The sequence below is a fragment of the Fundulus heteroclitus genome, chromosome 23 (genome assembly GCF_011125445.2).
Source record: "Fundulus heteroclitus isolate FHET01 chromosome 23, MU-UCD_Fhet_4.1, whole genome shotgun sequence".
NCBI classification, from domain to species: domain Eukaryota; kingdom Metazoa; phylum Chordata; class Actinopteri; order Cyprinodontiformes; family Fundulidae; genus Fundulus; species Fundulus heteroclitus.
The window spans coordinates 4,371,464-4,398,053 of record NC_046383.1 but is presented as its reverse complement, the minus strand read 5'-3'; the positions used below and the strand labels follow the sequence as shown (position 1 = coordinate 4,398,053).

General features: G+C 40.2%; 1 protein-coding gene across 2 annotated transcripts; it reads right to left on the bottom strand.

Moving 5' to 3' along the window:
- vimr2 (vimentin-related 2) lies at positions 1 to 26,590 on the bottom strand. 2 transcript variants are annotated; one of them, XM_036127468.1, is made up of 10 exons: positions 26,420 to 26,590; positions 24,777 to 24,921; positions 24,539 to 24,697; positions 24,245 to 24,364; positions 19,382 to 19,477; positions 14,460 to 14,588; positions 13,194 to 13,316; positions 6,730 to 6,840; positions 6,484 to 6,608; positions 1 to 115 (listed from the first exon to the last, which is right to left on the bottom strand). In XM_036127468.1, the coding sequence occupies exons 1-10, from the start codon at positions 26,533 to 26,535 to the stop codon at positions 73 to 75; spliced, it is 1,167 nt and encodes a 388-aa protein (XP_035983361.1). In that variant the 5' UTR covers positions 26,536 to 26,590; the 3' UTR covers positions 1 to 72. The 2 variants fall into 2 exon arrangements, with proteins under 2 accessions (XP_035983361.1, XP_012717132.2); XM_012861678.3 differs by having other exon boundaries at positions 26,426 to 26,590.

Sequence of the window (26,590 nt, the reverse complement as noted above, 5' to 3'; positions counted from 1 at the left end):
TTTTTTTTGGTCTGTTTTTCTAATCCACGTGTCAGGGAAGAATCCAGCAGAAATCCATCGGATCAGTCCAAGTCACAGGCTGCAAAGTCTCGCCTCCTCTTCTTCCACCAGACTCCTGCATTAGCAGCAACAACACCAAATGTCATGTAAATAAAACAGGAAATGCACAGACAATTGCAGAAATTAGGCAAACTTACATGGTGTTTCAGAGAAAATTAAACACTATGTAATTTTGTTTTTAATATCAATTAGTCTGAAGTTTATAGCAACTTAAATATCAGCTGTAAATAGATAAAAACAGACTTTGAGGAAGACATTAACAAAACATGGCCAAAAACCAGATACTGCACTCGTAATGTTTTTGCCAATCAATAGCAAATAAATGATTAAACATGCAGTGTATAAATAAACCCTGTGTTTGTCTGCTTATTCGCTTATTTAATTTGTTTTCAAAAAACATTAATTAATACATATTTCTTTACTATTTTTAAAATTTAACTTTTCTGATTTCTCTGTCAGCTTATTACATGTGTCCTTAGTTTAAATGTAAAGGCTCGTTATAAATGTATGGCAAATATTTCTATAGAGGCCAGGCATTGAATATACATATAGTGGCTTGCAAAAGTATTCATACTCCATGAACTTTTCCACATTTTGTCACATTACAACCATAAACGCAAATATATTTTATTTGAATCGTATGTGAAAGACCAACACAAAGTGCAATACAATTGTGATGTATAGCAAAAAAATATATACATTATTTTAAAAAAATCAAAATAAAAAACTGAACAGTGCTGTCTGCTAAAGTAGTCAGCCTCATTTTCTCTGAGTGCAACCAGCCTTCAAAAGTTGCCTGATGATCACTAATGACTGAATAAACCTGTGTGCAATCTAATCTCAAACACAGCTGCTCTATGACGGCCTCTGAGGTTAGTTGAGAGAATATTAGGGAGTTAACGGCATCATGAAGTCCAAGGAACACACCGGACAGGTCAGGGATAAAGTTGTGGAGAAGTTTAAACAGCTTAGGCTATAAAAAGACAAAAAAAAAAAAAAACATATCTCACGGAGCACTGGTCAATCCATCATCCAGAAATGGAAAGAGTACGGCACAACTGTAAACCTACCAAGACAAGATGTCCACCTAAACTTACAGGCCGAACAAGAAGAGCACTGATCAGAGATGCAGCCAAGAGGCCCATGGTGACTCTGGACCAACTGCAAAGATCCACAGCTCAGGTGGAGGAATCTGTCCACAGGACAACTACTAGTCGTGTATTGCACAAACGTGGTCTTTTTGAAAGAGAGGCAAGAAGGAAGCCATTGTTAAAAGAAAAACATAGGAAGTGCTGTTTGCAGTTTGCCAGAAGCCATGTTGAGGACACAGCCAACACGTGGAAGAAGGTGCTTTGGTCAGATGAGACCAAAATGTAACTTTTAGGCCAAAATGCCAAATGGCCGAGTCAAAGTCAGGAACTAAACCCAATGATAAGACCTGGAAACTGCTGTTCACAGATGCTTTCCATCTAACCTGACCGAGCGTGAGCTGTTTCGCAAAGAAGGATGGGCAAAAATTTCCATCATTAGACGTGCAAAGCTGGTAGAGACGTTTCCTAAAAGACTTGCAGCAAATGGTGGTTCCACAAGGTATCGACTCAGTGGGGCTGAATACTTTTGCACAATGGCCTTTTGAGATTTTCTTGTAAAAAAAAAAAGAAAAAAAAAAGAAATCATGTATAATTGTTTTCTATGTCAGAATTGTATACCACTTTGAGTTGTTCTTTCACATGAAATTCCAATAAAATATATTTATGTTTGTGGTTGTAATGTGACAATATGTGCACAAGTTCAAGGGGTATGAATACTTTTGCAAGCCACTGTATAGCCTGAAAAAAAGCACAGGATAGATGGAGGCACTGCAAAAAGGGAACTAAAATTAAGTAAATTTTTCTTGAAATTAGTGCATTTCTGTCTTGATTTGAGCAGGTAAATATGATTATTTGCCAATGGGATAAGATTTTTGCACTTAAAGTAGGAAAAATTGATCTCCATCATAATTTTTCAAGTGCAGAATAACTAATTATCTTATTTTAGGGATAGAACTGCTAGTCCCGTTGGCAAATAGTCTTATTTACCTGCTCAAATCAATGAAAAATTCACAAATTTCTAGAAAATTTTACTTACTTTTTGTTCCCTTTTTTGCAGTGGGATGGATGGATGGATGGATGGATGGATGGATGGATGGATGGATGGATGGATGGAGTAAAATGAGACAAAGTGGGGCCTCCTGTAGCTACTGTGGTTTTAAATGTATTAGATCAGCTAAATAATCAGATGTATGCAGGGACTTCAGAAAGCTCTACTAAGACAATTATAAAAGATATAAATATATATTTTATAATATGTTAATATTTATAAATATAAAAATAATTTGTAAATATAAAAAAGTTAACCAAAAATGACTCACAAAGATTCAGATGTTATAACTCAAAGTTTAACTATTGCTGTTAATTTTACAAGCTACTACAACATGAGCTGCATTGCTTGTTTTCAAGAGTATTCTGTTTGCTGACTAAGTTTTCTGTAAATAGCCTTCATCCCTTGTGTCATCTCCATTTGTACACCTCAGGTTGTATTTACCTACCATTTAGGACAACGTGAAAACAGACTGAGGCAAGCAAAACCAGATGTTTTATCATAGCGTCCTGTTACTGTATGTGAACCTGAGCTGGGAGGGTGGAGCGTGACATAAATCAGGAAGGATCGCTGTGTCACGCAGCAGCACAAGAGCGACTGCAGAATGAGTTACGGCGTAATGTTGTTCGCATTCGCTGCAAACTAAAGCACCGAGCATCTGCCGGAACCGCTCGCAAATACTTTCACGGGCCATAAGCCACCCAGTAATGGCAAACTGGGCTATTTAGCGTTTGTGGTGGAGACAATTTGAACAAAAATAAAAATGTTTTCCTATTTATGGATCTAATTAAGGATAACAAAACATCCAGTAAATAAAGGAAAGTAGAGGAAAACCTTGGCTAGGCCTGTGAGGCTTTTCTGTGTGTGAGTCTCTGTTGGGCTATGAAGGGGAGCTACAGCCGTGGCGAATCAGTAAATGTGTCTAATGGGGGTGTGCTGACATTAAAAGGCTGGCACAGAGAGCAGCTGACTCCCATTCTCATGAGTCTCCCAGCCCCTGTGGGTCAGAGGCGGTGGGACGGGTAGCAGAGGGGGTAAGAGGATGTCTGTGGCAACGAGATGGGATGGCAGAAGTGCGTCACTTCACATAGCCGGATGGCAGATGGTTGACCAACCTCGGCGAACCGAGGGGAAATGACAAGAAAGCTTCAAGGCCACAAGCAGGAAACGGCATCACATCCAGGAGCTGTTTCCTGTGACCCACGCAGACAGGGATGTCAGCGCTGCCTGCAGGGTTTATCTTGAAAAGAAACCGCGGATTTCCAGGTGAGATTACGTGAGGTGGACCACGAAATAACCTTCGCATTTCTCCCGCTGACGCTTTTTGCAGAGGTTTTCACCGAGATGCCGCGAAAAAAGTTCAGAATCCTGGAGAAATAATGATCATATCTCAAAAATAAAAGCCTTTTAAAGATTAACAGAAACATTTAGATGTGACTCAAACGTCATTTTCAAAACAAACGCAAATTTCAGCAGTTAGCTGCACACTCTCTCATGAAAGAGAGTTAAGAAAAAAAAGGTGTTTTAAGAAAGTCAGGTCACACGTGGCAGAAGGTGCTCTGGTCAGATGACACCAAAGTTAACAATGAACACCCAGAACACAGCGTCTCCATGCGTTCCAGACCATAGATGCTCTTCAGGAAGCCATCTTCACCATGTGGAGCAACTTTTCCACCAGGCCACTTGCATCAAACATGACTAAACATATTTCTGAAGTAAGAGACAAGAACTGTGGCGCTGTCGACCTGTGAGTCCTTTTTTGGATGTTTTTAGTTTGTTTCTTTGGGTAATGGTCTTATTGATCCACCAATAAACAGTCTCTTGAAGTTTAAATGCAGTTTTTAAGCCAGTCTGCTTGTCTTTCTCTTCTTTTTCCATTCTGAAGCTCAGCTTATATCCTTATTACCACCCAACAGGGTAATACATGAGTACTTATTTTGGTCTTAAGATTTTTATCAGGAGCAATGGCAGCTTGTCAATAGGGGGTGCTCAGGTGCCACAAAAGTGTAGACGCAGTAAACGTAAATCATGAAATAAAAAGGAATTACCATATCTGTTTACTCATAAAATTGTGTCTGACTTTTGGTTTTTCAGCATTCCCATTCCATTTTGGGTTTATTTAGGCCCATTTATTTGGTGTATGCCTAATTTTAATGATTTAAAGCTGATGGATGCTGGACAGGTGTATGCATCCTTGTAACCTTTTGGCTTCATGCTGGTCTCTAATTGGTTAAAGATTCTCCTCGGGGTGCAGCTCTCTGCGCCCGTGGCCAATCAGCTTTTCTGTGTCAGTATTCATCCAATCAGATTAATTCAGGATTCCTGTCAGTCAAAGCCACACCAATGGCAGCTTTGATGTGCAGCGGCGAACGTCGAAGAGTCAGACAACAACAAGACGGGAGGCAACGGCGCAGCGAAAGAGAATACAAATCATTTTACTAGGATTTTGCTGGAGGACAAAAAGAAACTTGGACCAGACAGACCAGAATTAAAAGTCCAGCAGCAGGCAGGGGACCTTCTAGGTATTGTAATCCCCGACCTCTACACTGCAAAAACCAAACTAACAATAAGTACAATTTTGTATCTGTCTTTGATTTGAGCAGGTAAATAAGATGATCTGCCAATAGAATAAGATTTTTGCAGTTAAAATAGGAGCAATTCATCTCCATCATCTTATTTCAAGTGCATGATGTCTAATAATCTTAATTTAGGGGTCAAAATACTCATTCCATTGGCAGATTATCTTATTTACCTGCTCAAATCAAGGACAAAAACATTATGTTTAAGAACATTTTGCTTATTTTTAGATACATTTTTGCAGTGTTGTGCGCCTCCCCCCCAAAAAAATCAATTCACCAGCTGCCACTGATCAGGACTATTTATGCTTCACACACTTCCTATCATTTTCAATTCACGTATCATGTTCCTTATTTTTTTCCCAATCATGCACCAATTTGTATTGATCCATGATGTGAAATCCCCTAAAAATACAGAGAAGTTTGTGATTTCAACACAATTAAGCCACTATGAATGTGCATTTTTTTTTCTGGTGAAGAGCTACTCATCGGTTTATGTGTAAAAAATGTCAAGCTCAGCATCCAGTAGATTAAAATCTAACATAAACATCCCAGGACCACCATGAGCCTTCCATAAGACCCACCAAAAGACACGTCTTAAAGGGGAACATTGTTGAGCGCCATCTGTTTTCCTCTGACCCCCTACCATGGAGAAACAAATTCCCAAAAGATGTCAGAAACGGTTTGAAATCTGCGGGTTAACACAGCAATCAGACGTGATGGGGACATCTAAGAGGTTGACAAACCTAACTGTGAAATCCTTTCGTGTAGTGTTTTTCTTTTAATAAACCTCCCTCCTACATGCCTTCATTTTGACTGTCAGTCACACTAACATTCAAACTTAACTTTCCCCAGATCTTCTCGGGTCTCCACTATAAACCCTTGTGGCAACGGCGCGATGAGTGTCCTAAAACAGTTTTTCTATGTTTTGAATGATGGTCCACAGCTCCACTCTGTGAGCTTTGTATTCATGGTTGAGACATGAATCAGACTTTTGCTCCTTGGTATTGATGCCAAGAAGAAGAAGCTGGTCTTCCTGGGAGGAGGAGGCAAGTTTAGTGTTGTGTTTACCTCAAAACACGAGTCAAAAGCTGCTACTCACTGATCTATTTACAGCCACTTACATTGTGCATTGAATTTTTTCCTAGCCTACAAACAAGCAGAAGAAATTATTAAACTACAATGTAACAGTCTGGGATTTTTTTTTTTTTTTTGCAATAGCCATGGCCCATGCAAGCAAATTAAGCACCAATTCCGGGCAAATTTCAAACGATGGAGGTTTTACAGCTGTTGCATTTGTCAAACTGTGCTTTTTTTTTTATCCAAGTTATCTTAGGGTCCCTGGGTCAACAGTGGGCCCCAAAGCGGGTTGGACGTTTGGGCCAGCCCTGGATGGAGTACCACCCACTGTGTGCATGCAAAACCAGGCACACAGACACAGCAGCGACGGTTGATGCATCAGACAGCTTGGATAGGTAAGGGGAAGAGTAAACCATCACATTTAGCTTGAAAAATGGATCCAGCTCTCAAGAGGAAACTGTCGACTCTTCTGTGGAAGTTAACTCATTTTCCTGAAAGCCTCCTAAAAGTTCATGAAACCAGTTGCCTCTCAATAATTACATTTTGTTTGCCGACCCCAGAATGAATGGAGCTCAGTTCATTTTCACCTACAGGTGAGTCCACAGCAGCGGACATCAGACTTTCTTACCGATAGGCGGCTATCTCCATGTCTCTTGCCATCTTCTCAGCGAGCAGCTCCTTGTACTCCTCACACTGCTCTCTCATCTGGGATTTGAGGTCTTCCTCCTGCTGCTTCATTTCCGTTATAGTAAACTGAATAACAGGCAAACAAAGGTTTTGGGGGTGTATAAAAAAAAAACCAGAGAGATATATTTATAAAATCAGTTCAAACTGGTGCAGGTTGTGAAAAACATCAATCGTCCCATCTCCATACCTTTAACTCTGCAACCTCGTCCATGTAAGCAACCTTTTTCACCTCAGCTTCATCCAACAGCTCCTCGTTGCTCTTCTCAAGCTCATCAAGCTCCTTCTGCAGGTCTAAAATCTGCACAAATACATCCAACACCAGCCAGTCGTTTATAATATGGCTGCAAAACGTTTTCGGCTACCAATCTGTATTTTTGGAGAGCGTAAAAAGATTCAACAGGCAAACTTTGAATAAAAACATTAATGCATAAAATAATAATAGAATACCAGAATCTGGGATGAAGGATTTGGCTTGTAATTGTTTAAATGCTGCAAATGTGATGCTTATTGGATGTGTTCTGTATTTATAAATAACCCTGCTATTTTGCACGACCTGTATGGTCATATTTCTGACCACTTGATGACCACAAATCCCAAATTTTCTTGTCGTGCAACTCTTGATTTGGCCTCATTAGAGCTATTAAACAGTGCTTGCAGCCATGTCGGTACAATGCCCCAACCAATGTGATCCAGATGGAAATATCTGGATGCATACTTAATGGATTGCCATCAAAATTCACGCAGACCTTCATTGTTTCCAGATGGTGACTCCCACCGACTTTAGCGATCCCCCTGACGATTCATCCACTGCTACCACAAGGTTCACATTTGTGGTTTTAGGGTGAAATGTTTCAGCATTAATTGGATGAAAAGCGATGGTCAGCATGATTGTAAAACTTTTATGATTACTATCACTGTGAACAGGAAAGAGGCGAGATCAATTAGCAAATCATAAAAACCACAACAATGAGCTACAATGAGTGGGTTCTTTAAAACTAACCATTGTAACATATTATTATACTGCGCAAAAGAGCGGAAGTACTTTTTAAAGCCTTATGTTTTACTTGAATGCAACTTTCCTTTAAAGTGGTCTTGGCATTTATTTCTTGAGACTTTGTGAATCTTTCAAAGTTTTCCTTATGACTCAGGTTGGTTTTTACCATTTTTTTCAGTCCATTAGCCTATTTCAGACAAATATTTTGCTTTTATTTGTTGAAGTTATGATTGACCAAACCCTTTCAGGGTCTCCAACTAACCAGATGTAGCAGAGTCGCCTCTGCATATGTGGTCAACTTTGTAAAGAACCACTTTAAAAGCTAATTGTAAGGGAATATTTACTAGAAGCTTGTAAAAAAAACACAAATTGTTCCAATATTCAGTATTTTCTCATTGAGGGACAATGAAGGTATTGTTTTTTTTACCCTATATCATCATATCAAAATGTCAGAGTTTGGACAACTAGTCTATATGGACTAATCTTGCCAGAGTGGTAGTGTGGTGTGTGTGTGTGTGTGTGTGGGGGGGGGGGGGGGGGGGGGGGGGGCGTCGGACTATTTAGGATTAGTTTGGCTCCTACTGCAGGGGTTCTGATCGTCTTTAGTAACTCCTCCTATTTACTGTTAGGTTTACATTTACTCATCAGGTAATGTAGAAAAACATCAAAAGCAGAACCTTCAGGCTGCTATAAAGCCTTCTGCCCCAAACTGTGAAAAAATAACTGGCATAAAAAAATGTCTTTATATTATTTAACTAATTTGCATTGATTTGTATTGTTTTTCTCAGTTTTTTTATTTTTGTTATTGTCTTTTTGTATTTTTTTAACCATTTTTCAGTCTAATCTAAATTATTTGTGGCCCTCCGAGGGATTGTGGGGGATTGGCCCCTGAGCACAATTCAAGAATGGTACAAACTTGACACACCAACACGGGCAAATACACCTTTTAAATTTCCTTAGGGTAGGACAGAGAAAATAGAACCTCAAAAAGTTAATTATAACACAGCAGCAGATGTTAAAGGTAGTTCATTAACCATTTTAATTTCCTAGTGAAAAAAACCACGAACACACACAAACCTTTACTCAAAAGGAGACCTATGGTATTTTTTTTCCAAGGATGAATGGTCCATAAGCTGTTCTTGTTGATGATAATGGACTAAAAGATTTTTCTAGTTAAAGAAAATAGAAATAATTTCAAGAAATTGTATTGTTTTTGTTTAATAAGACTTGCTTTGGAAGTGTGATTTGCAGAACCCGTTTCTACAAAATTCAGACTACTTTGTTTAGTTCTGATTTTGTATGTTTAGTTTATTGTTGAACAAGTAAAAATAGAACATTTTGATGTAAAACTATTGTGCAGTGTTTAACTTTAAAAACGCGACTCTCTTCATGATGATTTTGACCCAGGTGACAAAAACTCTGGAAACAACAGAGTTATTATTGCCAGGTACGATGAATGGACCGGGAAAAGCTTTCACAGTGTCTAAAAAAACTACAGATCCAGACCTCTTTGAAGGATTACTTGAAGGTCTGGCTCCTTGGATGCAGAAAAAAAAATCTTTTATAGAGCACTGTACACAGAAATGTGTGTTTTTGTCCTAAAAAATGATGAAAGACTAAGTTGGAGCTACTTAGAATAAAGGCAACAAACCCAATTAGGCAAGGTTAGTTCATGTATCGGAGCATCTCTCTCTCTCTCTCTATCAGTGTCTGTTACGTTCTGCCATGAGTAATTACAGCAATCATAGAAGTTCAACAATTATCTGTCACAACCAGATGGAGATCAGGCTCGCATTTCAGAGGAACCGTCTGAGCAGAAGACAACCCGGTTCCTGCCTGCGCGCTTCCTGATGACTTCCCAAACTGGTCCGAGCCAAGTCCAAGTACTCTCCTTCCTTCGCCCTTGGCATGATAAGTGGAGCGCAGTCATGTATGTATATGCAAGCAGTGGCATTGGACGCCATCACAGCCTGCGCTATTATATACAGTCCTGAGTCAGGGCTGATTTCACTGCAACGTGTTTGTTTGGTCATGTTGTGTCTCGGTGAGAAACCAGACCCTGAGCATCCATCAGAGGCGGGAGAGGAAACAGAGCAGATCGAGCCGAGCTGTCCATCCGTCAGGCGGCGCTGACCTGAGCGGGGCCTCGTGTCGGGGAGAAGTAGATGATGTCGGAGGGGCTCCGCTGCGGTTTCAGAGGCTCCGTGTTTATTTAGAGAGCTGGAAGTGGAGCCGCGGCCTCGGTAATGAGAACCAAACCACCAGGTTTGTTACAGATGTGGTCAGGTGCCAGTTGTGGTGAGACCGCTGATGGATGTTGACGAGAGCGAGGCGGGACTGAGAAGGGAGGTGGTTTCTGCTTCCATCTGGTGACTTCACCTGAGCCACATTATCGTCCAGTAATCTCCTCAAGGCCTCTTCTGGGATCTTTTCTATCAGGGTGGATGAAAATAAATGTTTGATCGAGATTTATTCCCGCTTCTCCAACTGCAACAGATGTCTTGAGGCAGTGTGTATAAACTTTTAAGACTTTTATTACTCCTCTGCCAATCTGAAAGGCTGTGCTTAATAACTGAGGCCACTGGGGGAGATAAATCCTGTCTGAGCTGCAGACGGGCCTTTCACATCTCCTGCTGAAAGTGTCCTCAGAGTAAACACTCTGGTCAGCAGGATCTCCCACACTGCTGCTCCCCTGTCACTCAGCTGCTCTTCACTCCCTTCGCCCGCTGTGGGAAACCAATCTTTTTCACTCGATAGATGATATGAAGCCAATTGTTGATTTTACGTCTTATCTGTTCTTTGTCATTAAAGGAGCTCAAAATATATTATGAGAGGATCTGGACCAGTGTGCTGTAACAAAGGGAGATAAATTATGAGGTAAATATTAAGGTTTTCTCTCTGGCTGTGGTGGAGCCTTGCAAAATTATGTCTTATCAGCAATTTACAGCTGATAAAAATGTCAAAGACCTTGAAAAACAACCAACCATGAAAAAAAACAATACGTTTTTTCAACTTATTTGTTAGCCTATAATAAGACGGCAACTAAACAGAACATTTTGAAGTTTAAACCTTGAAAAAAAAGCCTTTCAAAAAGTTTGAATCGTTCATCTTCAGTGGTGGATAAGTGCTGTTTTAAAGTTTTTAGACCTCACTGTCGCCTTTGACCCAGTAAGCCATTGTGTTCTTGTATCTTGTCTGTAGTTGTTAACTCCATTTCATGCACTGCACCAATTTGTCAGACAGGATCTTCTCATTATTCACTCAGGACATTATTCGTCATCAGGTTCCACATTTATATTTAGAATACCTCAGGGCTCTGTTCCGGGCCCATTGCTGTTTTTACCCTGTTTGTTATGCTTTAACACACACACACACACACAAGAGTCTTAGATGTCTGCAACAGAATAACTGGTCCATTAGCTTTTGTCTGCCACCCAAAAGCCAAAAACGTGGTTCTATTTTTGATACACATTTCAAAATGTCAAAATTATTCACACATTTATCTCCTTACACTTTTACTCTTTGTCCAGTGTCTTGGATCAGTCTAAATTTAGTTCCCAATAAGTCCCTCAAAGCTCAGGTACTTGTTCTTCTTACCAGAGCTAAACAGCATGACCAATTTACCCCAGTTTTGGCTTCCATGCATCGGCTTCCAGGATATATTTACAAGTTCCTTGGTCAGGGCTAAAAATTAAGTGAACCAGGCATTTTTCTGCATGAAATCCAGGGAATGATCTTCCAGTTCAAGTGAAATTTGTCCAGTACCATGTATTGTCAACTGTATTATAACATTTTAGACTGATCTCCAAGCTGTCTTTGAAAAATGTTGGAGAGAAATAGTCTATATACAGTTGATGGACTTTTTAACGGCACATAACCTTTTATGTACAAAGTCATGTCACTGCACAGGATCTGCATTGCTCAGAGTTTTGTGTGATCTTGGTTTTATTGGGTTTAACAGCTGCATTGGATACTGTGGATCACAACATTTTAATTTCTCGATTAGATTAGGCATTCATGGGACTGTCCTCGAATGTTCAGGTCCTATCTGACAGAGAGGACATCCTGTATCAGTCTGGCCAAGTTTAAATCTGCTTCTATTTCCCTTTCCTGTGGGGTCCCACAAGGCTCCGTTCTTGGGCTTCTTTTCATTAAATCTGCTTCTCTTGGGCTTCATTTTTAGGAAGCACAATTGTGCCTTTCACTTTTACGCTGATGACTGCCAGGTTTATGTTCCCCTGAAACGAGAAGAAACCTTCTCTACACAATCACTGTTTGAGTTCCTTGACAAAATAAGAGTCTGGATGGCTCTTAACTTCCTTAAATTTACTGACAGGTTTGTTTGTTTTTTTAGTCCCGTTGTCTCCAGTGGGTCATCCTGCGGAGAGCTTGGCCCTGTGGCACAGTACATAAAACCCATTGTCACCAACCTCGTGGTAAAACGTGGACATTGGTTTTAATCTTGACAGGCAGATCAGTTCTGAGGTGAAATCTAGTTTTTACCAACTGAGACAACTGGCAGAAGTGGACTCTGAAACTGTAATCCATGCTTTTATCACAACACATCCTGATTACTGCAACTGTCTATACTATGGTGTCTCACAGATGTCCCTGTCTCTTCTCCAGCTGGCGCAGAATGCAGCTGCCCGCCTTTTAACTGGTACACGAAAGAGAGAGCACATCACTGCTGTTTTAGCCTTATTACACTGGCTGCCTGTTCAGTTTAGGGTTCATTTTAACATTTTTTATTTACTTTTAAACCTTTAAATGGTCTGGCCATGCCCTACCTCTCAGAGCTTTTGCAATTACATTGCCCTTCCCATTCACTCAGGTCAGCGGACGAGCTCCTCCTGGGTGTGTAGAGGACGCCTATAGGGGACAGAGCTTTTTCTGTGGCTGCTCCAAGGCTTTGGACCCTACTACCATCACACATCAGACAGGCCTTTTCACTTTCTATTTTTAAATCTGCTCTGGTTACTCATCTTTTTTCATTGACTTTTGACCCAGCATGAGAGCTAATTTTATTTATTGAAGTTGTTTATTCAATTCAATTTTATTTATATAGCGCCAATTCATGAAACATGTCATCTCAAGGCACTTTACAAAGTCAAGTTCAATCATGATAGACAGACAGACAGACAGACAGACAGACAGACAGACAGACAGACAGACAGACAGACAGACAGACAGACAGACAGATAGACAGATAGACAGATAGACAGATAGATAGATAGATAGATAGATAGATAGATAGATAGATAGATAGATAGATAAACTTTATTCCGGACTCATGGTCCAATAAATACATACATAAAAACATGAATAAATGGATAAGAAGATATTAAACAGATTGGGTCAGATTACACAGATTTATAACAACTTTTATGTGTATTCTTTTGTTTTAATGCATGTAGATGATGTTTGTTCATCACTTTGTTGAGTTATGCTGTTTTAAAGCGCTTATAAATAAAGTTGACTTTGCAGTAACATGAATATGAAAAAACGTCTTAAAATATGTCGCTTTAAGCACCATTTTTGCTTGCTGGTGGGTTCTACCTCAATGCTTGTGTGATTTTCTTGACACCTTTTTGACAATTTTAGTAATATAGAGGACTTTATTGTCTAAAGAAGTTAAAAATAGGAGGAAGCCCACTCACCAGAGTCTTCATCTCGTCCACATTAATTATCTCTGTTGGGTCTTTGACCGTTGACCCATCGGCTCCTCCCACTTCCAGTCCCTCTCCATCACCTTTGCCAGTGGAGGATGCCCCAAACTCCAGCTGGAGAAACAAACAATTAGGAGACAGTGCAGCTGTACAAGTGTGCAAAGTTGAAAACCCGGAGAGACCACAGGGGCATCTCTTTGAGTCAGGTGAGAGCTCATTGAGAGACAGAGCAAGTCCTTTCAGAGGGCTGGATGAGTAAAGCGCTCTCACCGTGCACCTGATTTGTAATTACATGGGAGGGACCACGCAGCCGAAAACAAGCAACATGAGGGGCCGCAGGTGTGTGGGAGAGGGCCAACAATCACCATTACCATTTAAATCCTGCAGCAATAATTTTTACATCGAGACAATCATGTCTCATAATGGAGGCCAGGCTCAGACAGGATGCTGTCCAGCTGGCAAAGGGAGACGCTGAGTCGGGGAGAGAGAGAGAGTAAATAGATGGGATTCAAGCGAAGAAACCAGAACACGGTCACTTCTAGTCAGACACGCAGATAATTCAAATATAAATGGACCAGAGATTCCTCTCTAATGCCTCTAAAACTGTCCACTCCAAAAGCTGAGAGGGAGCCTGGGAAGGCGGCCTGCAGTCTGATTACATCCCTGACCTCTGATCCGGCAGACATCCTCGCCCCAGATGGGGTCAGACCCACCGGAGTTCCAGCCTGACCCCGGTGCTGTACCTTTGAGCTGCTCTTCTCCTAACAGAGGTGGACTAAAGGCATTCTGTCCGGGCCCAGAACTGCAACCCTGATTCTCAGGTTCTCCCTTCTCTGTTGTGTTAGGAGGTAAAGAAAACAAGTAGGGGTGTCGCGCAGTGATTTGTGAAAGCTGAGATTTATGTGGAGACCCGACCGGGCCGTTATAGAAGGGGGGGGGGGGAAGAGGTGATCAGCAAGGAGGATGAGGAGCAGCTGTCTGAAGAACCCTGCTTAAATAAGAACCTGTGCAATAAAATTGAGCAAAACATTCTTTTAAAGAAAAAGACTTGAAATTTAGGGTTCAGAAATGTATGCTTCTCAGTATAAAATAAATTATAGGCACCAGAAGAATGGACATTATCTGCGGGGAAAAAGTACATCTTGTTTTATGAGGGTTGTCTGGACATATTCTCGAGTCTAAAGCCAGAAACAGAGCAGTACATTATTTAACCTCCTCTTGGCATGTTTTGTGTCTTATGTTACTTATGTTTTGTACCTGGAGGCTCTTGGCCAGCTGGCAGTGGTACTCCTTTACATCCAAGGCTGGGGTGATGTCAGGGCTGCCAAACCTAATCGCGGCTGCAGTCAGAGCCCTTTCATCTGGCTGCAGCAGGCTCTCCACTTCCTGCATGGACATCCAACATATACATAAACACACTGATGATCCTCTACAAAGCAGCAATTACATTCAGACAGTGCACCGCTCATTCAATACATCACACATTATCAGGCCCAAGAAGCGACGGCACTGCGAAGGATTGTTGAAAATTGACCTGTGACTTCCTAATTGTCTGTTTGGCGACTTTAAAATACTAGGAAGTTTACACAGTTTTGCAGGAACATGAAGCTGAGGGAACATTTTGGTGTTTCAACTTTACATGAAGTGGGCATGGTAAAATGGGTCATGAGAGCCCCATTAACTGCAGACCTTTGGACCAGTTTTATCTTAGAACCATGAACATTTTAGACTGCATGAGGGAGGCCAGAGTACCTGGAGAGAGGACACACGCGCACACGGAGAACACGCAAACGCCATGCAGAAAGAGCCCCAGCTGGGATGTGCTGCAAGGCACCCCTTAGGTTCAATGCACTCAACTTATTATGATGAGTTTTTGACGCAGAACTTAAGTTTGTGTGTTTTCTGATGTTTACCATATGGTTGTAAATTGTCCTGACTTTACTTAAAGGTACATAGCCACATTATTTGACATCTTTAAAATGTATACGTTGGTAGCTCACTCTGGTTGCATACAAAGCTAAAGCTGCTGATTACTCAGATGTGACTGAAGAGTTGATTGACATGAGTAAACCTCCTTATTAATACTGTGATAATAGTAATAGCAATGATCTTCTTAGCCTCTATAGTTACAAACAACATTATAAATAGATCGATTGGTTGGTTTTTACCTTGACGCTGTGTCCCCGTTTTCATTTATGAACGGGAATTTTCTTCCTCCTTGATGTTCTGATATGAGGATCTTAGAGCTGCTGTAGATCGGTTTATTTAATTAATACCGGTTGGTCTACAATCATTGGGGTCAGGCTCGGTCTGACATTACTTAGTAGTGATTCATTAGTCGCCATCTGGCTTTCTGATAGTTCTGCAATACTGCCTGTAGATGGCGCCATGTCCGTTTATCATCGCGCCTGGTGCTGGGTTGTATTTAGCCTCGAAAAGCACCATCAAGACACTATCAGGATGGACGCTTGGTGTATATAACCTTATTTTATCATGACCAAATGTTTTTATATATTATATATATATATATATATATATATATATATATATATAATATATGCACCTTTAAATTGGGAATATGCTAATCTCAAAGCCGACTTTATTTGCAGTTTTAAGGCAGCTTTTGAACTTTTGTTTCTACATTGCAGAGACTTAAATGTATTATTGTAGGTTCTTTGATTAATCGGCATTATTTACATCAGAAAACTGCGAATAAAATATGTAATACTGACACAAGTAAAACACAAAGAAAAAAGGAAACGAGTAGCAAGAAGCCAAAGATCATGTATAATAATCAGATACTGGGTAGGGTTCCTGTGGTTTGAAGGAGCTGTTAAAGCTGAACAACGCCACCAACACAGTATCCACCTCTGCATGGATTTCTTCAACTTTCAGTACATAGAGTTGCACATTCATTACTCAGATGCAACTCGACTAGCAATTTTCTGCTTCTCGTCGCACCTGAATAATGACACAGCTCCTGATTTGTCAGGAGAAAATCGGACGTGTGGGAGTGCCGACAACAACGAGCGATAAAACGAGAATTTCTGTTTTTCTTTGGGATTTGGCCACATTTCCCACGCGGTGCGTCACGGAGGTAGGTCCAGCGGGAGCAAGCGTGTTTCAGCGGCGGGCAGCAGAGGAAAACGGAGCGATGGAGTCGCTCCTGCTTCAGCTGTGAGGCTGGGCTGTGTCTGTCATCTTCTGGTGAGGTGGAGGATAACTGTGAAAGGTGCAGAGAGGCAGGGTGTGTGCAGCCATGATGCATGGTTGCAAACAAAGCTATTTTTAAAGGACCACTTCAACATTTTGGCAAAAGAACAAGTAAACAATTAATACTGCTGTATTGTGCATTAGTTAAATATGGAGATTTTTTGTTTGGCCCTGCTGCCAAAGTAAAGACGGCACAGATGTTAGCTGTAAAATAGCTGTCAACACAATGGAAGAAAATGTAAGTTTCTCTATTTTTTAAGCTCAAGTGGAAACCAAGATGCTCAGCAAGTAAAATATCTTAAATAGCCATACTTACTCCTAAAAGCTACTTCCAAATAAGATCAAATTCCACAGAATTTCACGTCATTAAACTAGAAAAAAAAGGTACAGACAGGCCCTTTAATTAATATGTGATGGGTTAAATTGACAATTATTGAGCGCTCATTAAGATCTGAAGCCTTTTAATGGTTTTAATATCTCCAAAGTTTGCTGATGGACAGCTCTAATTAACTGTTGTGTTGCATGCTTCTCTTTGTGAGTCTTCAAAGAACTTCTAGAGCTTCTGCTGAAGGGTTAAATAGGGATTTTTTTTAATACACAGATGATCAGTTCAAACAGATTTGTAGTGAGATAAAGGGGACTAAATATGCCTTTAGTCTAGTAGTTCATTATGTTTCTCATTATGTCATCTAATGCCCATTTAGAGGTTTATCATTTTAGGACTATAACTAATATATCCATGTACAATAAATTGCTGCTGCAACGCCTCACTAAAACTAAAAACAGGAGGCTAAAACATGTTATTAGTTAAAGGTGTCCCAGACATACTTTGAGGCAAGAAAATTGACAAAAAAGTTCAGAAACAAAAATAAATAAAAAAACCTTTTTTGTGCAAACTTTGGGCAGTCTAACTTTTCAGACAGTTTGGAAAGAAAAAGGGATAATTGCTATGCAAAACATGCATTTTAAATAGAACCCTAAAATAAAAACAGAGAAGAAACAGAAAAAAAGTGGAAATCCCCAGAAAAGAAACTGCTAGCTATTTACGGCCAAACCAGACGTCTGGTTACACTTTGATATAAAACTAATCTGTTATTTCCCTTAAGCTCCTTGGTTTCTCTCTCATTTTTTTTCTTCCGTTCTCTCCTTTAAAGTGCCGGATGTTGATTCATAAAGCAACGGATACGATCCAACTTGTTTCTCGAGGATGAAACAGTTACACTTCCATACAGGCTTTATTTTGACTCTTGTCTTCTAATTAATCTTTATTGACAGTTTTTACAGGAATTGACACAACAGCTGTCTAGACTTACTTTTGAAGTATATGCCCCATATATATATATATATATATATATATATTCAGGTTACCATAGTCTTCATAAAGTCCAACACCATTTGAAGCAGAAAAGCTTGGTTTTATGAACAGTAGAGTGAAGAAGGTTTTTTTTTTTTGCTCCCAAGCAGCCAGGATTTTTGCAATGTTTTGAAGCAGTCTTGAACAGCAACTCCCTGTACTTTTGTTGATTAAGTTTTTTTTCTTCAGACCAGTTGAAATTCCTGAGACGTTGAAACATCTCACTATGATAATCAGTGTGCCTGAACAGGCCTAAAACAGCCGTTTTGTGACAGTCCTGTCCTTAAAAACAATAAGAAGGAAAACCTCTGAGCATGATCTGAGAGATGGATCCCCTTCAGTCAGTTCATCTACTGGATCTATACGTTTTTGGGAATCACCATTTTGCACATTTTGTTTTTTTGGGTAAAGCCCAACCAAGAGGAGATCCTCAAATTAACCCCATGAGGGATTAAGCAGATCAGAAAATGAATGGATGGATAGATGGAAGTTTAATAACGTGTTTCCAATAAGTTTTAAATAGTATTGATCTTCCATGTTCTATCTCTTAATCTAGAGACAGATTATGGTAATGTGCAATGTGTCATGTAATTACGCATCCATATCAAAAAGCATAGACTCACATTTTCAAGTTCGCACAAGGCCTCGCACCTTACCTGCGACGGTCCTGGCCAAGAGGCCCATTTTTTTCTCTGGAGGAGCTGCAGAGAGCAACTGCTCACCACATATCTGGCCTTTATGTGTCTCAATCTAAAAACTGTTCAGTTTCTTTTCATCCAGTCCAATTTAGCTTGAGCTATTTTGCTGATAAGAAAGCGCAAAAATACCCTTCAGGTACTAAAGAACATTTCGGGACGTGGGATACCTGTGTAAACTCAGGGGTGGGGCAGGGGGGGTTAATAAAACTGCCTCCCTTCCCTTGCTCAAAGAATCTATAAGTAATACTGACACCTTGTGGCTCAAATCGGTACAACATCTTGTCAATCACAATAATCTAATATGCCGTTTTTAAACGGTGTGTTGCTGTTGTGTATTTTTACTTACACAGAACAGGCTGCAGCTCTTTTGTCAAGATATTATACCAAATGCTGCGCTCTGTTGTTGGAAACCCTGGGAACTCTCATATGATTGGCTCAGGAACCAGGAAGTAAACACGGGCTACATTCTGAACCCAAGTAGTTCCAAACGGTACCTCTTGGTTTGAAAGGGGAAAAAAACGTGACTAAGATATTGTTGATGGAGAGGACTGATTGTTTTTAGGAAATGTTACTTCCATCCCAGGTGAGGTGACAAGTGAGAATGATTTAGGTTGAGTTTACAGTAAATATCTTACTTCCAGCTCCTTTAAATATGCACTACTATTGTTGGTCAATCACATTCACACACACACCTTGTAAATTACAAAGATGTAATGTGACAAGATGTGAATGCTTTTCCAAGGTGCTATGATTCCCAATTTGGTTTATTAACAAGGTTGTTTTTGGCACCAACTCTTTAGCAAGGTTACTGAGGGTCAGGGAGCTGTTTCTCACCACAAGTATGGGAATCTTTCCAAATATTTGACTCTGAACTAAGAGCTAAATCTCTGTTTCATCAGAGACATTTCTCTCACCGTCTTGTGCTGGGCCTCCATGTTGGCCAGCTGTTCCTCATAGACAGCCCTTTGCTCCCTCAGCGCCAGACACTCTGCTGTCACAGCATCCACCGCCTGCAGAGACAATCAAGTTAGCAGAGAAAACTAAAAGGTGCATAAATTTGGGTCTTCAGTTTATTAAACCACAATAATGACTGGTTTTCTGAGCCATAACACCTGTTTTTGCATCAATAGCACAGGAAGAATAGACCAGGAAGTCGACTGCATTGCAGAGGAAAAGGAGGAGGGAAGAGATGAAAAGCAAAACACAAGAGCCTGGTTGTCCAATACATTAAACAGCAGGAGGTTCAGCTCACACACTTCCCTTTAAGATTAATCAGTGTTGGAGTCGGAGATAGAGCCTGCATTTGAGCACAAGAATGGGTGGAAGATGAGAGAATCCTTTCTGGGAAGATAGACTAAGGATTAAATTTTCAGCTATACGTATTTTGTGCTCTGAGACCGCATGAAAGACAATGGCACAAAAATTCAGATATGTGCATTTGTCCACAGATGTGCCTGTAAATCTGTGTGAAACAGCTCTGCTGTCCCTGTATGAGAAGTTTTAACCACAAAACTCTTGTGAATTTTTGCAGATTGTTTCTACTCATCAGGGCCTTAACCTGGTTGGACAGGGAAGCCCCAAGGGGGACAAGCAGAGATTACTGCCTTGCATTTAGAGTCCCAGGAAGAGTAGAAATTATGCATGCCCCAAGATGGAGAAAACTGATGCCCAGAGGTGCATATTTCTAAACAAATATTACCAATTATCCAAAACAAAATGTGCTGTTAAGATGTACTCATATGAAAATATAGACATTGAGAGGGAACATTTGCTTTTAGTCCGACAAGAGTTACATTTACACCGATGTTGTAGAGTTTCTCAGGGCGCAGCGTGGTGAAATGATGGAGAATGTCTCCTGCGTTGCCTTTTACGCATATATTTACCTTCTGCCACCAACATCAACTTAGAACTACCCAATAACAAGAAGGAAAAGGAGATAGATTGATTTCCAGGGATGAGACTCTGCTCAGCAGGACTCACAACACCAGGAGCCCTGGCTCTGCTCTGTAGACGCATAAATGTTTTTCTACCAATTTAAAAACCCTGTTAACAAATACAAACCATTTTTATACAAGCACGGACATTCAATTTACAACTACAACCCATATGTGTAAATTGTACATAGTATTAGAGTCATGGCCACATCCATACTATCCATGTTTGTATAAAAACACTAACTGCTCCAGATTTGTCCTATTCTAATAAAATTTAAGCTTCAGCATTTTGCAGATTTGGGTGATAATGTGGTTCATCACTGCATCCAACAAAACAGGTTCAGAACTTCAGCTTCAATCTTGCATCGATTCCCTTGCTGTAAAGTTGGTCTACAGTGTCTTCAAAATGTGTGTCTCCACATACAAAATTAGGAGGGCAAATTTGTTAAGTCCCAACATGAAACAGGTGCAAAAACACAGAATCAAAGGCGGCTTCTCTCGTGGTACTGAGAGAAGTAGAGCAAGTACAGCTTGTTGTGAGTTAATCTGTGCGATATTCCCTCCTCTCCTCCACATTGCTGCTCCTCATCTACTTTCCTGCCAATTTTCCCACCAAATCCAGTCGCCCTGCAGCTGCAACCAATTCAGAACCGAAGAACCGAGCCAGCAGCAGCTTCACGGCACCGTGTCATGAAAAGTGTTACATCTGTAAGGCAGAAATGAAAGCCTCTCTCACATCTGGTACAGCTGCGGGCAGATTAGTGCGGGCATGTGTGAGGAAGGGGTGGGGGTGTTGGGAAAGTTGGTTGCTGGGTGCTGCTCGCCAACTACAGGTGGACACCACAGATAATTCATCCGATTCAGAGGCTGAAACGCATGGCAGCACTGCCACCTGGTGGCCAAAAATAATTATTACAACAGAGGAAAGCACATGAAAACTAATCATTAAAAGCCAATGATACTGTTACAAAAGTATAGACATCTATTACGGAAATTAAGCTGTTAGTTTTGTTTTGTTTGGATTTTTTTTTTTTTAAGAATTCAGGTTTGTAAGTAACACATAACATAGCAATGAAATAAAAAATTTTGTTGTAAAGATACAAGTATTGGGAAATGTGTGTTGCAGCTTCACCAGATCTTCACCGCCGATGCTGCCTTAAATTTAGCATCGCTTTACAAACTGATCAGTGATTTAAAACTAAAATATGTTTCCCTACCTACCTCTTCCACACCTAAAATAGGATCCATAAATAACGCATATGAGGATCACTTACTGTATTTATTGTTTGTTAACATTTCTAAGATGATTTCAATAGAACAGCAGTGTGATTCCACATGTTCCACCATCAGATCAATCCTAAAACAAACCAACACTTTACAATTCTGCAATAAAAAAAATGTCTCCCCATTTTTATCACAATTAAATGTTTAACATTTTAATATCAGTTAAAGAAAACCAAAGTATGAAATACAGTTTGCCAATGCTATAGGGCAATTTTGACCTGCGTCTCTTCGCAGAATTGCATTTACATCAACCACATTAGAGGTTTTTGAGTAATACTACCTATTCAGTGTCATTCCACAACATATCAATCGGATTTCATTACAGGCTTTGACTAGGCCAGTCCAAAACCATTTCTCTACAAGCTTTTCGGAGGCGGCTTCCTGGTTTCATTTGCATAATTTTCCTGCTGCATGAACCAAAAGAACTGGAGTTAAAGGTCACAAACTGACGGGCAAACATTTTATCTTTTTTATCATTTTAGCAAATGTGAGATGGGCCTTTGTGGGGTTATTTTTTTGTTCCGCAGTGGTTTTGGCTTTAAACACTCCCATGGATTATATTTCTGGATCTATAGGTTCTGAGACCCTATATATCAGCTACTGATGACCCTAGAAGTAATTTTGGTAGGTCGGTGACTCCTTGGAAAGTTCATCACTGTTTCATATTTTCTCCATTAGTGGATAAATACTCTGATTGTGGTTCCCTGGAGTCCCAAAGCCTTGGGGATTATCAACCTTTCCAGACTGATAGAGGCTAATGAATGTCATCATTTCATGAATTTCTTCAGATAAAGGCATCAGGTGTTGCTTACCATACTTCATGTTTTCAGACAGGTTCTATTAAAGTGATTTCTCTACAGGTCTGGCATTAATCAAAGCCTGGGTGTGGCTAATTAAACTGAACTCATTAAGTGGTTAAATCAAAAGCAGCACAGATGGACAACCTTTGCACATCAGAAGGTAATGTGTCTATGCCTTTTGATTGTGGTGTGATCAAAGTTAAGTAAGCCTGCTATAATTGGTCAGTCCCAGATACAGACATGTACAGAAGCCTTGACATTATCTGCTTTTATGGAGACCAAGTGATGCCAAGAGGCCAGTGTTTGATGCAGTTCTCCAACAGTGAGGCCCAGATTTGTATTTCCCACTTTGCCTGGTGGCAAAATAAACCTGTGCTGCTTGTCACAGTTCCAGTTGTTTTAAGCTGAGCTAAATTACTTGGGTTCGTTTGTAGTTTCTTGAGGACAATTCCTGTCTTATGAAAGTCAGCGCACATCTGCTACCACTGAATATTCAAATTCAAAGCCTTGATTGTCATTGTACATGTGGTCACTGAAAAGCAATGCATACCTTGTAGCTCATTAAAAACACATCAAACAATGAGAATAAAATGGTTTTAAAAGTTTAAAACAAATAGTAAACCATAGGAGCAGCAGAAAGTGCAGAGTGACATCTTAGGTTTGCGTGATTGCAGGTAGATTATTGTTAGTTTATATGTTTAATGGCAGCTGGATAAAACCTTAATCTCTCAGTTCTATTGCATCTTCCTGACGGCAGAAACCCAAACAGATCATCTCCTGGATGAGAACGGTCCTGAAGGATTGCTTTTTGCTCAACGCAGGCATCAGACGTTACAAATGTCGGACTGTTTGGGTCGTGGCGTCTTTATGATGTCCCGGGCTTATGCAGCTAATGAACCACACCAAGGCATGAGTAATGATGCTTTTATTAGAACATTTATAACAAGACGTGTTCGTTTGTCTTTCTAATGCTGCAGAGTGAATATGGGAACTTGGCCTCTGTGCCACATCATATTTATACTGCAGGGAAACAAGAAGTCTTGGAGAACTAATTGAAAGTTTACTGACTCGCTAATGAAATTAAAATGCAATAAAAAGCTCCATTTGCTTTAAATTTTGTTATAATTCTAATACTGTTATTACTAGCCTGTTTTTGTTTCCTACTAAATTAGTTAACTCAGATTGTATGGGGTTTTTTTTCAGTGTGAGATAATGCTACATATAATTTACCCATCTTTACTAGAGGTACCAATAAGTGTTGATAAGTGTAGGTCCTCCTAGACGTCTTTGCAAGTATGTTTTTAAAGTTTCATTTTGAGAGTTTGGCTTTTTTTTTTATTTGTAAAATGCTCTTGCAGAGGTCTAGTAACATTTTACACAACTGAGGTTTGTTAGTTTTATGAATTCAGTAATAAAAAACCTTCTTGGTGAAAAGTGGGTTTTAAGCCAGCGAGCCCCCTTTAAAGGGGGCCTGAACTCTTTAGCAACAATAAGGAATAAAAGGAAGAAGTTTTGTATAAATACATCTGTTTCTTTTATAGGCAGAATTATTTTTTTGGGCATTTAAGTCTCATTTACTCAGGCCCAGAATAATTTACTCTCACATTTTCACACCCACACCATCCTTCAGGACCTTTATGTTAGTTGATAACAAGATTAGCAGTTTATGCATTGTACAAGTTGAGAAATCCCTTATAAAGCAGGCAATGTTTTGGGGGGAAAAAAAGGCTCTCGGGCTTAAATGGTGGGAAAATATTACCTCTGCAACATCTTGTTGTCCCTGCTGGACGAGGGCCCTGTGATGTGCAGCCTTCTCATACTCTCTCTGTAGGAATTCAAGCTCTTCCGTCAGTTCCTCTGTGTCGCAGATGATCTCATCCTGCAGTCAGGAGGCAGTGAAAACAGAAATGGATTCTGACGGGTCTTTACTGCCCGCCGTGCAAACAGAAGTGGACCGGATGGAATAGGTGGAGCTGGTGCAGCGAGCTTATCCTCGTCATGCATGGCAACGCGCAGAGAAACATGCAGCAGACACACCCAGCAGTACCCCTACCCTCTGCCTGCGCAGTCTTTCCACCGCTGCTTCCAGGCTGTAGTCAGGCTTCGCCAAAGTGGAGGTGATGCCAGGGGGGGCATGTTGACCGTTCAGATTTTGCTCCAGTTCAGTGATCTGGCAATCAAGAGAGTCGTTCTCTTCCTCCAAACAATGGGCCTGAAAGGAGCGGACACAGAGGTAAAAAGGCAGAAAACTAAGAAAAACAAAAGCTGTTTAAACTAGTGTCTGTCCACACCAGCTCTATAAGTGTGACCAGGCGGTCATTAAGGGCGGCGATGGCGGCTCGCTCCTGGAGAAACCGGTCCAGGCCCTCTTTGTTCACAGCTTTTGCTGCAACGAAGTCTAATCCATCGCAGCCACACGTGTCAACAGCTGCTCGCCTGCAAGAAGAGAAAATAACACAAAAGCTGCAAGTTGTGCATTTGTTATGCATAAAAACCTTAAGCAAAAACTTAGTAAAATCTGTACTTGCAGCAGTTTTATTAAAAAGCTTGGTATAATGCTGCTCTATCATCGCAAACACGCACTGCACACTATAATAACTTTTCTATTAGAACAAAATGCCTATTTTCACCACATCACTGTAACTTCCTGTTGGTTATTTACGTGTCCAGCTTTAATATATGCTTGTTTAATACATTCTTCGACACACATTCAGATATTGAAAGTCTCAGTTAATGCAGGACTGCAGGTAAATACAGGTGCACACAAGAAAATGTAAAATCAGCAAACAACGTATCTCACTAACTTCATTCAGTTTATGACACTCGTGTATTATATTGATACACAGACAGCGGGATATATTTTAAGTTTTAACTGTTTGTTTTGATACTTTGAGCTTAAAGCAAATGAAAAACATTTCGGTTTCTCTGAAGATTTTAATATTATGCAAGCAGGAAAGAAATATTTTTGATGTAGAAATGTTATGTTATGACCGAGTTTGTGCTACATAATCATGGGCCAGACTTCTGACTGTACAGTCACCAACACCCTCCACAAGGCGGGGAACCCACAAAAGGTCATTGCTAATTCCAGGCATTACAATGGAAAGTTGGATGGAAGGAAAAAGTACGCCAGCAACAAATATGGTCCCAACCCATGAAAGGATTGTGAAGTAATGTGGTTCTCAGGAAGGTGGGAGACAAAACTCTTGCATTCCTTGTGTTTGGCCTCTCAGAGCCGTCTCAACAGAACTAAGGTGGGGACGGACTTTACGCAGTACTTAATGCTTCAAAGTCTGTTGCTCAGATGAAAGTAAAGACATTTCACATACAAAACAAATGTGAAGTGTGTAAACGGCACAGTATGTATACATTAATACACAGGCCAAAATGTCTGTTTTTGTGTTCTGTAATACGACTTCCAGCTGAACTACATCTTCTAATGAGCTTCTTTTTTTAAAAGTACCAATATTAAAAAAAAGAATATTGGATTTTATTCTAATTTATTTTATTCTAATTTATTGTAATATTTTTCAACATCTTACAATCACTGTGACCAGTTCTTATGCATAATGCACTTAAAGAAATGTTTAACTGAGTAAAAGTATTGTTGAAATTGCAAATACTTTTCTTAAACTCTGAGGTTATTCTTAATATGTTTTGTAAAAGGGAAATTCTTTTAATATAAAAATCAACAGCAAGTCCACTTTTATTAGTTATATTTAATCTTGCAATGAGTTTACATGTGTGGCCCCCTTGAGATCAGATTAAGCTGAATGCGGCCCCATAAACCAAAATGAGTTTGACACCCCTGCTCTAAAAGGATGTTACCAAGTAACTTCACTTTGTAGCACAGAAAAACTCCAAAGAAATCAATCTGATTGCAAGAGATTTTAAGCCATCACAAGTATTAAAATATATATTGTGCGTGACGCACCCTGACCTGGCGGAGACCCGATACTGTCCTGGACGCTGCGACCTCAGCTCTCCGTTTGGACTCCACCTGTTGTCCTGGAACAGCTTGCGGTAGGAGGACACTCTGAGTAAGGCCATGGCTCCGGACCGCTTCTGGATTCAAACAAAACGGGCAAATGGTGTCGGCAGCTCC

Coding starts and splice junctions, on each gene's coding strand:
- vimr2 (XM_036127468.1), bottom strand. CDS start 26,535: ATGGCCTTACTCAGAGTGTCCTCCTACCGCAAGCTGTTCCAGGACAAC. Junction 14,589..19,381: donor TGGAGGCCCAGCACAAGACG/GTGAGAGAAATG, acceptor ATGTCCATGCAG/GAAGTGGAGAGCCTGCTGCA. Junction 116..6,483: donor ATGGAGATAGCCGCCTATCG/GTAAGAAAGTCT, acceptor CTGCTAATGCAG/GAGTCTGGTGGAAGAAGAGG.